This window comes from Panthera pardus, unplaced genomic scaffold (assembly GCF_024362965.1).
Source record: "Panthera pardus isolate Hobbes unplaced genomic scaffold, ASM2436296v1 HiC_scaffold_12, whole genome shotgun sequence".
Classification (NCBI taxonomy): domain Eukaryota; kingdom Metazoa; phylum Chordata; class Mammalia; order Carnivora; family Felidae; genus Panthera; species Panthera pardus.
The window spans coordinates 89,501,191-89,518,891 of NW_026526677.1; the positions used below are offsets into that span (position 1 = coordinate 89,501,191).

General features: G+C 44.7%; 1 protein-coding gene across 5 annotated transcripts in view; it reads right to left on the minus strand.

Moving 5' to 3' along the window:
* Positions 1 to 6,213: 6,213 nt before the first annotated feature.
* FLI1 (Fli-1 proto-oncogene, ETS transcription factor) overlaps positions 6,214 to 17,701 on the minus strand; it is a 129,985-nt gene continuing 118,497 nt past the window's right edge. For all 5 annotated transcript variants that reach the window (XM_019421395.2, XM_053900265.1, XM_019421397.2 and 2 more), the window contains 4 exons: positions 13,054 to 13,119; positions 11,320 to 11,379; positions 9,365 to 9,412; positions 6,214 to 8,103 (listed from right to left, as the gene is read on the minus strand). In XM_019421395.2, coding sequence (XP_019276940.1) covers positions 7,574 to 8,103; positions 9,365 to 9,412; positions 11,320 to 11,379; positions 13,054 to 13,119 — 704 coding nt within the window. In that variant the 3' untranslated portion in view covers positions 6,214 to 7,573. The remainder of the gene's footprint in view (positions 8,104 to 9,364; positions 9,413 to 11,319; positions 11,380 to 13,053; positions 13,120 to 17,701) is intronic.

Sequence of the window (17,701 nt, forward strand, 5' to 3'; positions counted from 1 at the left end):
AGATTAAACAATGATAAGAACACATATCTAGTGGATAGAATTAGAAACCATGAGTCTCTAGAGACATAAATAAATGAATACATTGAAATTTGAAGGTGAATGAGATATTTACATGATTTCAAAGTACCTACCCACAAAACACAATACTTGTTGATTACACAGGGGAAAAGTACAGTGGACAAGCTTGGAAGACACTACCTTTTTTTTTTTTTAATTTTTTTTTTAATGTTTATTTATTTTTGAGACAGAGAGAGACAGAGCGTGAACAAGGGAGGGGCAGAGAGAGAGGGAGACACAGAATCTGAAACAGGCTCCAGGCTCCAAGCTGTCAGCACAGAGCCTGACGCGGGGCTCAAACCCACGGACCATGAGATCATGACCTGAGCCGAAGTCAGACGCTTAACTGACCAAGCCACCCAGGCACCCCAGGAAGACACTACCTTAATCAAATCACCAAAACGAACTTGATCAATAAAGGGATAAGTTGAAAGTGTGTGCCATCCATAAAGTGCATGGAGAAGGTAGCATCCCTCTGTGATACTGCTGTTGTAGATGCCTAGCCTAACTCTAATAATGAGGAGATACCAGACAGCTCCAAATGGAAGGCCATTCTGCAAAATAACTGGCCTGTAATATTCAACATTGTCAAAGTTCTAAAAGTCAAGGAAAGGCTCGGGAATGCTGCAGACTAAAGATGTGGGACAATAGGGCCCCTGGATGGATCAGTAGGGCCCCAGGGTTATGAGATCAAGCCCCTCATCATGCTCCTTGCTCAGTGGAGAGACTGCCTAAGATTCTCTCCTTCTGCCCCTCTCCCCTGTCTCTACTCTCTTCCCTCTCTCTTAAAAAAATTAAAAAAAAATTAAAGATATGGGACAACTAAATGCAATTGGGATTATGAACAGAATTCTTTTGCTACAAAAGGCAATAGTAGGACAATTAGCAAAGAGTGAATGGTGCCCAAATCTGTCCATATTTATTCTCCTCTTGAATACATCCCTTGTGCAGTTTCCAACGGCCAACCTTTCTGAAGGTATAAAATGTGCTTCTAGTTCTTACAGTGACTGTTCCTAAATAAAGGTGCTACTATCTGAAGGAAAAAGAAATCTATGTTAATTTTCTGATTTTCACAATCGCACTGGGTTACGTAGGAGAACGTTGTTTGTAAGAAATACACTCTGCAGCATCTGGGTGTGATGGAGCCATCAGGCTGGCAACTTATTCTCAAGTGCTTCAAAAAAAAATGTTCATTGTAAATTCAACTTTTCTGTAAGTTTGTGACTGTTTCAAGCTTTTAGAATTTTTTAAATTAAAATAGTATATTCATGATATACAAAGGAATTGGAGAGTGTGATTCGACTCTTATTTTCTGATATCTGAGAACGACAGACAGCTACTTGCCAAGACAATACCTCGCGTTTCCATAATTCTTTTCAACATGCGGAACGTTTTTACTTACAGTGTCTTAACTTGACTCCCGTGACAACGCTGTACGGTTATGACGATAATCTTCATTTTACAGATGGGAAAATCAGGCTCAGATGTAGTATGTCATAATTAGGATAGTGGAAACGACCGGCTTCATACCCAGGTCTCTCTGACGCCATCCCTGTTTTTTTAATCTTTTATTTTTTATTAGAGAGAAAGAGAGAGAGTACGAGAGGGGCAGAAGAAGAGGGAATGAGAGAGAGAGAGAGAGAGAGAGAGAGAGAGAGAGAGACAGAGAATCCCAAGCAGGCTACATGCTCAGTGCAGAGCCCAACTGAGGGCTCAATCCCATGACCCTGGGATCATGAGCTGAGCCCAAATCAAGAGCCAGATGCTCAACCGACTGAGCCGCCCGGGTGCCCCTCCCTGTCCTGTATGTATTCTCTTAGCGTATGGTCTGCAAACAATCTGGAGCCAAGCTTACTAGGCATAAAATCCTAGCTCCCAGCCTCTACCTCTTAGCCGATTTAAAAACCCAACCCAGCATTTCTGACAAAGGGCATTTTTCGCATTCTTTCATAACAGTCTCATTTTATTTGCAGCTTCCTGCAGCTGGCAGCATGCTCTACAGACTTCAGGTATAGGCAGAGCCAGCGAAGGGCAGACGCCCAAGTCGGGCACTGGCGAGGGCTGGGGATGGGGAAGACACAATGGCTCTCTGGAAAATCCAGTTTACTCCCACTTTTCATTCATTTGGAAAATGCCTTTTTGACCGCAAAACAAAATCTACCCTGCACTCAACTCTCCGAACAAAGTGCTCACCGGTTACTGAGGATTTAATAGAAGTTCTCGGAAGATGAGAACTAGATGAGCCTAGCACATACCAGCAGATAGCAGTGATTTTAGATATACTTCCTGTACAGTATTTAATAAAGGGTTTTCCACATGTGTCATCTCGTACCTCACAGGAACTCTTCACAGAGACATTACTCAGTTCCTCGGTTCAGAGGTGCAGCTGCGTCGCCTTGGAAAGGTCAGAATTTGAACCCAGGACCTCTGGCATTACATCCTTGCTCATTTATCTACCTAAATTGCCTCTCTCCTCCCACTAAGAAAATACATGAGGTAACTAACTCAGTTAAAATCCAAAAGGTTAGTTTAGCAATTGTAGGTAAGTGAGTGGTCTCACTGGAAACTTTTTCTGTTTCCCCTTAGAGCTTTTAAGCAAAGTGTAAATTGACTATGTGCTTAGGAATTTACCAGCTCAGACAGACTGAAACAATTAGACAGGAGGCCAAGTGAGAGTGAGAGAGGGAGACAGACCCCAGGCACGTGAGCCGACATTCCTTTCAAAAGCTTCCCTCCATATCCTTTTGCAATTGGCTGAAGCCCTAGAGGTTTGACTGGCTAAACCACTTCCTCTCAGAAGTGTCCGTCAACCCCCAGGGGAGCCTGGGATTTGTAGTCCTGACGTCTGCTGACCTTTCATAATCCTTCAGATGGACTCCCCGGCTGAAGGAGTACAGTGTCAATTTCAGTAGCTTTCTATATGATGAAGTATCCAGTGTGCTTTTTGCAAGACACAAAGCTCATCCTGGATAAGAGTTGAAGCCCCTGTTTACTTACCAGAGCCGAGTCCCCTGGTACCCCTCATTCTAGTTCTTTATTACCTCCCTTCTCTCCCCCATTCACTGCCTCCTCCCGAGGGCATGCTGGACACAAGCCCAGCATCGCAGCTGATGTAGAGGAACCTCCAGGAGGCAGATCCCCAGCTAGGTGTGGGATCAGGGCTGGATAGCAGAAGAACCATGCCAAAGGGTTGCTGCCCCAAATGGTACCTTCTCGATAGGTTTTAAGGTAATATATTTACGTGATGGTTGTTGACTCGATAGGTATTTGAGGAAGTGGACTGTGACACCAAGTCCACAGACAACCTACAGAAAACACTGCATTTTATTTTATTTTTCTTTGCTTTCTATTCCCTCCCCAAACATTGCCTTGGCTTGGCAGCACCTTGGCTTAGGATACACAGATCTTCCTTTCCACCCTGGTGTTCTGGAACCTCCGGATCTCTTTTGGTCTAACCTATACCCTATCTGAGGGCCCACATTTTAGCATTACCCACGGACTAAATAAACACAGTCAACTGCATGCAGATATTACTGGTGAAATTTTAAAAATGGTCATCTTAGGTGTTATTAAATCTTTAGTGGTCATTGACCACCAAAAATGTAGCAAAACAACAGATGTCGAATTTATATCTTCCTTTGTGTGGGAGTCAACAATACGTTTCGACAGTAGAAAAAAATGACCTCCTGTTCAAAAGAGTGTTGACTGGCATGCCAAACCTTGGGAAAGAATAATTTCCATTAGAACCACTCACGGGCTTACCACGCTTCTGTATGCCTGGCTTGCACTGTTTATTAGACTGAACGAACTTCATGACATAGTTACAGATAGTTGAGTGGGGAAAATACTGAACAAGCAGCCAGGATGGCAAAGAGACTATATGTCCTTTGCCACTGGTCAGGTCAGCTGGATGCTCTTGAGAAAGCTAGTAAACCCTAAATCTGGGCATTACAGGGGACTGAATGCCAGCCTTCACACCACACAGATGATTGTAAGGAGAAAACGGTTCCCTGGTCCCATCAGGGAGGCAACGACTCCCTAAATGTGGGAGCATTGTGGGGAGCAAATTCAAGAGGCAAGGTTTGGCCAAAGTTCTGAGACTTTGTAGAGGTGATGGACATAGGCCAGTGCTTGAATAGGGCATATAAAGAAAATCTCTTAAAAAGGTGAACGCCTGATGGTCTAAGCATCCCGTTTTCCCCAGAGCAGCAAGAAATACTTGCCTCTATTTTCCCTAATGATTACTTTGCAAAACTGATGGAAAATTGCTTGGCTGAGGTGGAGATTTGCAAAAGAATCCAGCTAAACTGTTCTTTTTTTTCTTAACTTTTATTATTTATTTTTGAGAGAGAGGAGGAAAGAGAGAGAGAGAGAGGGAGACAGAGCATGAGCGGGGAGGGGCAGGGAGTGAGGGAGACACAGAATCTGAAGCAGGCTCCAGGCTCCATGCTGTCAGCATAGAGCCCGACTCAGGGCTCGAACTCTCAAACCATGAGATCATGACCTGAGCCGAAGTTGGATGCTTAATCGACTGAGCCACCCAGGAGCCCCAAGCTCGACTATTCTTAAACATACCTGGCCTTTATCATTTCTCTTTCTATGCTTGGATCACTAACACCAAGTTTTTATTTTCTCCTTTCTTAGAAGTCACTAGAAAACCCATACATACATACTCATTCCTCTAACAACTACCTTTCTTGTTGAGTGTTGACAGAAAGAGATATGCAATACAAAGAAAATAGGAAGAAAACATTAGAATTTCAGTTTTAATTTATTTTTATATTGCTCTTGAAAAATTTCCTGTTTTGTCTTTGTTTTGTAATATAAATAATAATAATGTGACGGTGTGTATGATTCATAAATCAATGTTCATATATTGAGAATATTTGCTTAACATTTTTTTTTGTACTGGTAGAGTGCAATTAAAAAAAATTGGAAAGAAAACTTGGAGACCAACGTTCTGGGACACATCTCCTTTCATTTAGGTAGACACGTTGTCTAGAAGGTACTCAGTGTTAGCCAGGGAAGATTGCATAGATACCGATGAGTCTCATTTGCCATACCGTCAAGGATTTTCCAGGCCTCATTTGTTTTCGTTCTAAAATAGAAGAAATGAAAACTAGCTGCCTAACACTGAAGCAATTTGAAGCAAGTTTCTTCCTTGAAAAGAAAAAAGACCCTAACAATATGCTCGGGTCATAAGACCCTGTCATGGGACTGGAGGAAGCTGGGCCATCTTATTTGTTAGACTATCAGGAGGATGGCCACTTGGGTTTGAGGCGCTCAGTAGAGGCAACAGACTGAAGTTAGCTTCATTCTGGTTCTTGGACACAGATCATCCGTGGCCATGGCTTTCATCTTCTAAATCCCTTTTAGGCTGGAGAAAGGTTTAAACGACATTTAAAAAATTTTCTGCAAACGTCATCAATAATGTGAAGGTTAATTTAACTATCGACTTGACTGGGGCCACTGGGTGCCCAGGTTAAACGTTATTTCTGGATTTCTATGTGCAAGTGTTTCTGGCTGAGATTAGACTTTCTATCTGTGGACTCAGTGAAGTAGATGGCTTTGCCCAATGCTGGAGGACTTCATCCCATCCACTGAGGGTGTGAATAGAGCAAAAGGCACAGGAAGGAGGAATTCACTCCTTTGTGTCCTGCCTGCCTGCCTGCCTGAGGTGGGACATTTTCCCTGCCCGTGGACTGAGATTTATGCCATCGCCTTCCCTGATTCTTAGGCCTTCAGACTCAGATTAGAGCACATGGCTGGCTTCCCTGCGTCTCCAGCTTGCACAGCAGATCATCGGACCCGTTGGCCTTCATAATTTTGTGAGCCAGGTCCTCATAGTAAATCTCCACAAATACCATATATCATATCAGCCCTGTGCCTCTGAAGAACCTTAATACAAACAACAATAAAAAACCACATCGATTTTGTGCTTTCTGCTGCACACATGAAAAAGTCTTTCGGGTGCAAGAGGTCCACAGAAAAGTTACCCTGGGCAAACCCTTTGAACTAATGAGGGGTAAATAAGAAACCAGTGTCCTTAGTTCTGAGAGAAGAAGGCACAATTTATTTAGTCAAATTATTTTACAACATAGTCTTCATTGACAGTTGTCAGCTTAACACTTAATATAGTCTTAAAAAAGTCAATGATTACTTGCAAAATTATATATATTTTAATATCTAAAAAATATATTGCATATATAAGGCAGGAACATCCCTTGTATCCACAAGGGAAAGTTTGTTGTTTTCGAAGTTGTGATTATTGCATTATGGCTATTTACACACATCGCCAAAGCATTAAAGATTTAAATGGATTGCTTTAACCTGCTTGTGCGCACGTGTTAAAGACGGCACAGTGCTTCTCTTCCTAGTAAAGTCAGTGACTTAAACGTCCTGGTTGCTTTTTAGCAATAGTCACATTATGCTTTTTTCAAACCAGCTATAAAAACGTACAAACAGCCCAAATGTACAGATTGACAAAAGATGTACAAATTACATTTAAAAAAATAACAACGACCGATTTGATAGTAAAATTGTATTTGTGACCGAGGTCAACTCGTTTATTTATTCTTTTTACTTTTTTAATTATTTATTTTTAATACTGTGAGATATAGGAAAATAACTCTGCATAATTTATACAGTAAGTTGCCTTCTGATTGGTTGACCCTGGACTGGTGGTCTGACAAACGCACAGCGCTTGCGAATCTGTTTGTGTCTAGAAATCCCTAAGACTTTTCAAAGTTCTGGGACCCACTGTCATTACTTTAAAAAACTATTTAATTCTCTGTCTTTCAGGAATGTCTGCATTTGCATTAACATTTCTTAGATCATATCTTGAGTATTTCTAGAGAGGATGGTCGGCCTAGTGCATGTCGACCACTGGGAGAAATTTTGCAATGCCCATGGCTTCTTAAATACGACACACATGTTCTTTCTTTTAAATTCCAGTTGGGTGAAAACTTCACTGGCCTTCATAACCAATGTTCCAGTTGCCATCCACTGAATTAGGTCCTGCTAAAATACGGTTATAAGCTTCCTGCCTCTAGTTTCACTTAGTCTCAAACCAGAGCGTAACTGGTTAAGTCCATGATTCTTTATCATACTGAACCCTACAAGGTCCATGATGAGACCCGTGTATTGATAAGAAACTGCTTTGGTCATAAAAATACAAAGAGAAGGTACAGTTTCTTTCCTAGAACCATGATACAACCATTCCAGTAATCTAAATATTCAACTCAGAAGATGGTAGGAGATTGAGAATCCAAACTGGTGTACTGGCCCAGAAAATGATCCATCTTTGTGTTCAAGGTAGAGGAAGCAAAAGTTACCAACATTTAAAAAAAAAAAAAAAAAAGGATTGTCTTTTTAAAGAACAAAGGTTCTATCCAACAAGAAAGAACATCCAGTTTTGTTTTCTCTTCAAGGCCACATATGTCCTTTGGAGTCCAAAGTATCGCAGGAGGTGTGAGGAACGGGGGCTTCGGGTAGAAGGCCACCGATGATTAAGCTTCTAGTAGTAGCTGCCTAAGTGTGAGGGCACGTGGGTGTTAGGATGGCGGGGGACATTGGGGTTGGGGTAAATGCCACCCGTGGGGGAGGTCCAGTATTGGGACGCTGCTCCAAAGAAGCTGGAGGAAGTGACAGGCATGGAGGATGGGTGGGGAGGGACAAAGTTCACCTTCTGTTGATGGGCGTGGTAGGAAGGCATATAGGAGATATCAGAAGGGTACTTGTACATGGACGACTCGGTCGGATGCGGCTGCAGAGCCTGGGCGATGCCGTGGAAGTCAAATTTGTAGGCATACCTTTTGCCATGCACTTTGGTCATAATGTTTTTATCATAGTAGTATCTGAGGGCCCGGCTCAGCTTGTCATAATTCATGTTGGGCTTGCTTTTCCGCTCCCCCCAGCGCCTGGCCACCTCATCGGGGTCCGTCATTTTGAATTCCCCGTTGGTCCCCTCCCAGGTGATACAGCTGGCGTTGGCACTGTCGGAGAGTAGCTCGAGGAGGAATTGCCACAGCTGGATCTGCCCGCTTCCTGCAGGCAGTGAGGCGGACGGGAGAAAACAGAGGATCTCAGCCTGGGAAAGCCAGAAGCTCAAGTCCCTAAATGCAAGGATCCTCTCGCCCTTCATAAGAAACCCTTAATTTCCTTTTACATGCAGAATCTACTGATTCCGGCAGCCCCTGTTTTCATTGTTGACTTGCTTTTCTGTTTGTCACTGAGGCTGCCTTCATAAGCAAGATTAGACCTTAAGATAGTGTGCCCCAAGGCACACTGGGAAAACTCCCTGTGGGTAATGAGGTGCTGGCTTCCTTAGAACCAGCTGTATGATTTGGGGCAAGCCACAAAAAAATCTGGGGCAAGATTTTTGAATCTCTTCTTCTCATCTCTGTCTACTGGATGAAGTCCCCCCAAGTATTCCTGTCAGCGTGAAAGGGAGTCGGGGCCAGGAAACCACTGCCAGAGTCACAGGCAGAAGGTGAGGCCCAGGCGTCAGGCTGAAGGGACCTGGAATGTTCCTCAGCAGAGCCCTAGTGCTTGGCTCCCAGGTCCAAGTCTTACAAAGAAGAGCTGGGGCAGAGAGAAAACTAAGGCGAGAGGGAGCTGGGTGGCTCCTGCCTCCTATCCCAAAACAGGAAGGGCCAGGCACTAAAGAATGGGCCTGCAGACACTGGTGACAGGAGTGCCCCGGGATGGGAAGGTGCGGGCTTTATTACTGTAAAGTTGCCAGTTAGCTCACATACTTGGTGATCTTGGTTTGGAACTCATTTGAGAGCTATTCTTAATAACAAACTCTTAAAATACATTGTCAGAGTCATTTTATCTACAACTTTTCAGGGACACCCCTCTTTCATAAGGCTGGATAACTGTAACACTTTCTGAAGTCAAGAATAATACGTCTTTGGAACATCTATTTACTTGTGACTTCCAGGAGGACCATAACTGAGAACTCACTGGAATTGCTCATCTTTCCTCCCCACCCTGCCTTCTTTCCCTACAAAAATTTCTACCTGTGCCATTTATTACTAATCTCAACCTCCATGCATATATGCAGTGCTAATATATTTGTTTTTCCGAAGTAGCCTCAGCTAACGGACATAACTAATAACAACCTAATAACAACACCCAACCTCTCACTTGTACCCTAGAGAAGCAGATGTTGACCATTTCAAGGGAAGGAGTGCAAGTAACTTCCTACTCAGGTGTCTGAACGTAGGACAGAGGTCTCTGTGTGACCTCACAAAGCTATGGAACTTTCTGGAAAGAAAAACCTTCCAGGCCAAAGTAAACTCACCGGGGTTGGCTAGGCGACTGCTGGTCGGGCCCAGGATCTGATATGGATCTGAGGAAGCAAAAAAGGAAATTAGCTTCACTGTTATTAAAAATATAAAAACAACAGCATTAATAATAAGAATACCCCCGGGGTTTATACTTTTATTTCGGTATCATAGAAAAAACTGATTTCAGAAAACTTTACTACTTTTATATGCAGGCCTCAAAGATCTGGGGCATAGTTATAGTTTTCATCCCCATAATTACAGAAACATAGGATACCAGCAGTATCTTTTTTTTTTTTTTTTCATATTTGGTGTCTAACATTTGTCATTACCGGCAGCAGAATCGTGAAACCATATGGAAAGAAGCTGGCTAATACTCAGTCCTAATGAATAAGGTAAAGGATGGCTCGTTAAATGGGTTTAAAGAAAGGTCTAATGATTCTTAGTCTTTTAAGAGCTCTCTACACACGTCTGTTTTTGTGATGTAGCATTAAAAACACGTGCCTGGAAATCATGCAGCCCGGATTCTAGCCCCAGCTATGTTGCCGACTAACTGATTCACTGGACAGTCTCCGGGTATTGGTTTCCTCATGTGCAAGATGAAAGCGTTGTGCTACTTGACTCCTTAGTTCCCTTCTAGTACCAGATTTGACAAGACTGGCCAGAGTTTGTATTTGAGCTATAAAATGATTATTCTTTATATCTCAGTGTATGTAAAACTTCCGTGATTATTTCATTCTAAAAAAAAACTTTGTGATTCTGGTTCTGTGAGGTTGGTCTTCCTTTTTTCAAGGGAGAAAATGGTATAGAGCTGGATCATAACTTGGCCAAGCTGTCAAATGTTTGGTACAATTTTGCTATTTTTGCAAATTGTAATTGCAATTTTAAGAAAATCAACATGATCTTTAGGTTTCTGCTTACAATCATGAATTAACTTGAAGAGTCTTCAAAGCTACCTCGTCTACCTTCTTGCATCCACATATATGTGTCGTAGGTACACAATATGACAATGAAAATATTTTTGGCAGGTAATGTCTAATTTTGTTATTGTTGAGAATTCTTTAGATCCACTGTGTCAAATCCTGTTTGGTTTGTATTTCAGAGTCAGCAGGCTCTTTCTTAACCTTCCTGATGAAATGTAGGTTAATTCTCTATTGCTCTGCCTTTGGTAGAGATGGGAAACAATATTTATCTGTCCCGAAGCAAGTGACTTGTCCAGAACTTACTCTCAGCTGTGTCACACAGAGAAGACACAGAGGTTTGGGAGTGGACACAACAGCTGTCTTCAGATATAGGAAGGCCCTTCCTACAGAACAGGGGGAAGGCTTTCCAGAGAGCAAACTAGAAAGCTTGATGGCAGTTAGAAGGAGGGAGACTTTGGCTCAAATAGTAGAAAGGAGCCTACCGAAACAGTGAACTCGTTACTTATATAAATATTCAAGTAGAGGTGAGGTCATCAAAATACAAATGTAATAGAAGAATGTTATAGACCTAGTTTCATTCCAAGAGTCTCCCAAGTCCTTGGTTTTAGAAGTTCCCCTGCCTAATTTGTTAAGCTGACCCATTACGGGATGGGGTCATTTCAGAAGACAAGTTGTGTGAAACCTCAAAGGTTTGGACAGCAGCTTGGGAGTCTGGGGCTACAGCTCTAGTTGTCTCATAAACCAGCTGGGTGGTTTTTGGCAAATTACTTGACCTCTCTGGGCCTCAGTTTCTTTATTTTACAACATGAGGCGTTGGATCTTTTAATCTTTACATTTGTTCTATCTCCCATAGTCAATGAGTGTTTACCTGTTCTAGGGCCTGGTACTTGTAATTCACAGAGCGATTACAGGGAGTCAAATACAGACCCTCTCGGAAAGAGAAAACCGAAGACACACACTGTCTATTGTCTCAGCCCTCCTCAGTTGACCACACAGAAACAATGGTTGGATAAGGAGCAAAGGAGAGATTACCGATCACGGACAGGTACCTGGTTGGGGCCTTTGTTCAGTATTCTTACTCATTGCTTGTGCTCCTGCAAGTGGGGGGCCTGCGGCAGGGAAAGAAATACGGTAAATGGGGTCACTCTCTGTGAGGGAAGAGGAACATCTTGGTAAATGCCCTCCACAAGGAACACGAATGTACTTTGTCATTCATTTGTTCATCCTCTCACTCTCTACTCACTCATTCATTTTAGTTTATAAATATTTATCTGGAATCTACTGGTGCTGGCAGTATTCTTGGGGCTAGAGATTCAGCAATGAACCAGCAGTTCTGGTGGAACTTACCATTTTAATGGAGAGACAATGATAAACAACAAAAAATATACAGCACAGCATGTCTAATGGTGTTGCCACTGTGAACTGCATTTTTAAAGAGGAAACTTAGAGGTCCTTAATGGGACAGTGACGTATGCGCGAGCGTCACACGCGCGTCATGCTTCCGTGTTTCGTGAGCTCCCCTCACGGAACCTCTCACATACAGCCTTTCCACTGCCGCCATAGCTTCTCCATCTGAGCTGCTTCTTGCACGGCTTCTGGCTTACTCTGTCTCTTTCCTCGCTACTCCCCTTCTTCCCACTGGTCCATCATATGATATTTAGCTGGCTCAATCTTCTGAAACCATTTCACTCCACCACTGAGATGCCTTGGTGAGTCTTCACTGACTAAAGAATGAAGGTCTACCGTCATACTACCCTTTGTGCCCCTTCCTTACCTTTCCAGAACGCTTCCCTTTGTGCATCCTAAACTCCAGGAACCTGGAGTCCTCACTGACTCCCAGACACGTCAACCTTGCCATCTTTCCCTGGCCCCCATCTCTCCGAGGAGGGTCTGTCTTCCCCATCTCTGCAGGTCCAAATCCTGCCCCTCTTTTGAGAGCCAACTCAAGTGGTTCCAGGCCCACAGTCCTTCCCTGATATCACCCAGATGGAAAGAACTGTGTGTGTGTGTAACCCCTCTCCCCAGCCTGACAGATTGGCCTGGGTCTGGTTCATCTTTGTGGACCCAAGAGTGCCAAGTCTTGGGCCGAGAATAAACAAACAATGAATTGTTTGAAAGGACAATTGCATTGAAAGGAATCCTGGTTATTGCTTGGACATCAGCTGGTCATCCTAACCCCTTCCTGAAAGAAGTCTCTTCACCACTGATTCCTATGCTTGACCCTTCGCTTCCTACAGGTAGCAAGGTGGACGGACCCCTTCTGGTTAGGAGTTTATAGTCATTTTTTATCCCTACTCCCTTAATGGGAGATTTTTTGGGTCAGACTTGAGCACAGATTGATGTGTCAGAGCCCTGCCATCTCCTCCTAAGACTACCCTCCACCTCAGCCACTCATGACACCAGCACAGGGATATTGGTACGATTAAGTTCCAACACTCAGAGGAGGAAAGTCACGAAGGGCCATTATGACGTAAGTGACTGGGTCCAAATCCAGGGACCTTGCATTCATACAGAACCCAGTCCTGAGAAGGCTTCGCACTTCAAAAATTCTGAAACCAAATGCAATGCAACAAAACAGAAGGGTCTGAATGAAAATCCCATACCGTCTTTCAAGGAGCAGATATCACCAGCAGGCCTTAAATTGGCAGTTCATTTGGATGTCCTCCCCCAAAGCAGGACAACAAATGTTCACCCTGTCCTGCTCTATCTCATGGTCCTGTTCTCCACCCCCCTGTTTGTAGAAAAAATGTTTTCCTCCAAATAGTAGTGTGACATTTACTTACTTTTGTTGAGGCCAGAATTCATGTTATTGCCCCATCCTCCTCTCCTGACTGAGTCGTAAGAAGGGTCTGATGAAAAACAACAGGGAGAGGTATGTCAGCATCTCCTGCTTTGCAGAAAGGTGGCACGAGGATTCTCTTTTAGCGATCAGGAGAAATTCAATTTAATCAGCAATGCCTTCGTCAGCCTAAGTTCCGGAAGTGTACTCCTCCGCGGGGTATGGGTGGGAAGGAACATGAATACTGACTGAAAGCTGAAGGAACAGGAAAAATCCTGAATGTGAAGTCAGAGGATTGGTTCCAGTTCTGTCCCTGCCGCCACTTGTTGTGGGACCTTGAATGAATCATTACGCTTCCCCAAGCTTCAACCTTCTCTAACATGGACAGACAGGAACATGTACACGATTTATCTACCTTAAGGAATTAGGGTAATGTTGGGAACTGCAGGTCTGTGTTCCCCCTCCCCCACCGGCCCCCATATTCACATGTGGATATCTCATCCCCTATGTGATGTGGTGACACTAGGAGGTGCAGGTTTGGGGGGTAATTGGGTCATGAGGCTGGAGCGCTCAGGAGTGGGGTCAGTGCCCTTATAAGAAGAGGCCGTAGAGCTGGCTTGTTTTCTTCTGGCTACGTGAGGATGAGAGAAGTCAATGGTCTCTAATCCAGAAGAAAACTCTCACCAGAACCCCGCCCTGCTGGCACCTTAATCTCGCACTTGAGCCTCTAGACACATGGTAAATAAATACCTATGATTTATAAGCCACTCAGTCTATGGGACTTTGTTGCAGTGGCCTGAACGGAGGCAGGTGATAATCAAACGAGATAACGTATGTGAGGTAGCCTATAAATCTTTGTACACATATAAATTAATACAAGTTGAGAAAGAAAAAACTTGTCTACAGTTGTATAACAAGGTCCTTTAAGCAGCTCTGAAGAGATGGGCCGTGTCCAATGCCCTCCACAAGGGCCCATGGTGTTCCTAAAGGCTGATTCCAGCTCCTGACATCAGCACGCTGATGCCAGTGGCGATGGCTCAGGGGTGTCAGCACATTACAGACTCTCCATGCTTTTCCAACAGTAGTGGAGAAGCCTGGGCCCGATGACCACAGAGAAGGGGAGGAGGCCAGAGGTGTGGCTGAAAAGGGGGCAGGACCAAGAAATGAGGACATGGAGAAATGCTTCCCGCCTGGAAGGGCCTAAAGCCTTGCTCCCAGGTTGCCCTGGGGAGCATTCCATTGAGCCGGAACCTTTTGTGGTCCTCACCACTTTCCCCAAAGAGTCCACAGGCCTCCATAACCATGTTCAGACCTTGCATAACTAACTGGCTGGAAGCTTCTTCTCTTCCTTTCTCAATGAGGGGATCCCCATTGCGATACTGAACAGCAGAAGACCTTAAGGATTCAGAATTATGACTTTCAAAGTCTTTCCATGAACAACAACAAAAAACCCCATAAAAGCCACCCGAACAAATGAAGCAAAACCTCATCAAACAACAGCCTGGCAGGGGTGAGACCCAAACCATCCTCCTCCACCCCTTCGGAGCCTCTTGAACAAATTAAAATAAGAACCGAGAAGATGGATGGGCTCAGTTGACTGCTTGTTCTCATCGGTCGTGGCTAAGAAGAACCAAAAGACAAGGACCGGTTTCTTGTGGCAAAACCCACGTGTGGATGCACATTCTGCCTGGCTCTGGCAGAGCCAGCCCAGTTTTTAAATTCCCGTCTGTAGCAGCTGGCATGAAAAGCAAAACAGAAAGTGAGAAAGATGGGGATGGGGATAAAGGACAGAGAAGGGGACAAAAGAGAGACAAAGCTCAACCTGCCGAAGTCGTCTGTTTTTATTTTTATTTGGCAGCCCCCCCACCCCCGCCACCCCACAATTCCTCCTGACAACGGATTCTTCCTCTTGCCTAAAAACAAAACAAAGCAAAACCAAACCAAAACCCCAACTTGTTTACAAGCCTGGAATGAGGTGGGGGCGCTCATGAGCGTTTTCTGGGACATCTTGCAGGTGTCCACAGAGCGTGTGCAGTGCCGGGAGAAGCAGAAGGAAAGGCGAGATTCTTCAAGATTTCTCTTTGGGGGTGGGGGCGGGGGCGGGGGGGCGGAGAGCAAATGCTGGTCAGGCCTCCAGCAACTTACAGCTGACTCTGGAACAACACTTGGACTGCACAGGTCCACTTATACATGGATCGTTTCCAGTATCGTACTATACACGTATTCTCTCTTTCTTGTGGTTTCCTTAATATTTTCTTTTCTCTAGCCTACTTTATTGTAAGAATACAGCATATAATAGACATAACGTACAAACCATGTGTTAAGCGACTGTTTCATGCGAACGGTAAGGCTTCTGGTCAACAGTAGACTATTCGCAGTTAAGCTTTTGAACAGTCGGAAGTTAGACACTGGTTTCGGACAGTGTGGAGCCCTCGCGTTGTTCAAGGGACAGTCGTAACTGGGAGTCTGTCCTGCATTGTATTCCGTGCGTGGCCAGAGCCTGGATGTGAAGTAATATGGAACAAGTTCCCCATCCCTGCGTATTGAAATAGGAGGAGACGAGTAAGATTGTGGGGAAATACAGGCCACGTGTCAAAGGAGTGGTGGCAATATTAGGGTCCACTGGAGGTTAAGGAGGGAGAGGTGAGTGTAACTGGGGCCATCTGACTTGAGTGAGACCTCTCTGGGGAGAAGAGAGGGAGCAATCACCATGTTCAAGGCTGTGGTGACAGCAGCCAGCCAAGTGAGATTGTGGGTGTGTGGCACCACCATGAAAAAGGGTGTGGTGGAGAATGGAGCCTGTGGGGAGGTGTGGGATAGATGGGAGCACCTGGGGAAGGAGGCGATTCTCATAGGAACAGAACAGAAAGTGGGATCGAAAGTGACAAGTTCATGCAAAAAGAAAAAAAAAATCAGTAAGTTCCAGGAACTGGTGTGTGTCATCCACAGTTCTGACTCGACTTATGATTTACTGCACTGATAAGATCTCTGTCTCAAAGTTTACTTATTGTTTTCTTCGTCAATCATTATTCTACTGAAGGCTTCCACCCTATCTGAAAGCTATGTTATATCCATTCCGAAGACCCGATTATGGCCACAGCTATAATTACCATCGACTTATCAACTTTGCCTCCTGTTCTTTTTTTTTTTTTTTTTTTTTTTAATTTTTTTTTTTTCAACGTTTTTTATTTATTTTTGGGACAGAGAGAGACAGAGCATGAACGGGGGAGGGGCAGAGAGAGAGGGAGACACAGAATCGGAAACAGGCTCCAGGCTCCGAGCCATCAGCCCAGAGCCTGACGCGGGGCTCGAACTCACGGACTGCGAGATCGTGACCTGGCTGAAGTCGGACGCTTAACCGACTGCGCCACCCAGGCGCCCCTGCCTCCTGTTCTTTTACGGCACCTCCAGGAACACAGCAAGCACACAAAGGTTACAGAATGCATGGGTGAGTTCCCGCTAACCACCCGAGGGTGGGTGATGGCTGGATTCTTCTCTAACTCCAAGTGCCCAATCCCGGTGTGAAGCCAATGCTTTATCAGAAAAGTGTTTGGTAACCCCATCTTTCCTGCAATGCCTCAGGGGCTGTGGAGGGCTGCTGTGGGGTGCAATTCTCCCACTGCCCCACCGCAGGGGGAAAGCCTGGCTGCAAAGACTTTCGAAGACCTAACCAACCCCGGAAAGGAAGTGACAGAAACAGAGAGGCCACCAGCAATCAGCCTGTGCATTTAACAGAGCAATAAATAGCAAGAGGCATCAGCCATCAGCTGGTGTCTTTAGCCAATGGTCTCAACTGTCCCAGAGCAGAGTGTGAAATCAGGGCAACACGGACTACGAGGCCCCTCCCTTTTGCTTTTTCATTCCTATCTCCTGGCCTGGAAAGTCCTCCCACTGGCACCTGCATCCACAAAGGACCCCCTGGGCCCGTTTACTGAGGAGTTTCACAAATGTACTCTTTGGGCACAGGGGTTCGTGGGGACAGCTGCTACATGTAACATTTAAATGAAAATCAGTGTTTTTGGAGTAAGTCCTATTGTAAAGACAAAGCATGATGCTGGAGAAGACCCAGGCCCTGAACCAAGGTCCGGCACTCTGCCTTAGAGTGCTGAAGAACCAGGCGGCCTTGCGGATTAAATGAGATATCCAGGTAAACGCTTAGCACAGTGAGAGGGTGGAGACAGCCTTGGTACATGTTGGCAAGTAATATCATTATCGGCATCATTAGCATATGTCTAAAAAATGTTTAGCCCCAGAGACATGTTCTCTAGCCCTATCCGATACCCATTAACTTCTCCCCTCCCCCACCCCCTTACTCGGTTCTTAGTTTTTCCACTTATCGCCTGATTTAATCACTCACTCATATTTGTGGTTTCTGGTCTGCATCTCCTACCCAAACGTCAGGCCCACAGGGGTGGCAATCTTTCTTCTGTTCCCTGATGTAACCGAGCACCTAGACCAGCGTCCCGCACAGAACAAGCGCACAGTAATTCTTTGAATGAATGAATAAATAAGGCCAATATTTTGTCCTTGCCAAAGATACGAGCTTCCTCTTACTGTTTGCTATTTCACTAGCTGAAGAGAATTCAAGGCCCCTACGCTGACTTTCCTTAGGTGGTTCGAGTCTGGGTGACGAAGCTTATAGGCACGTGAGC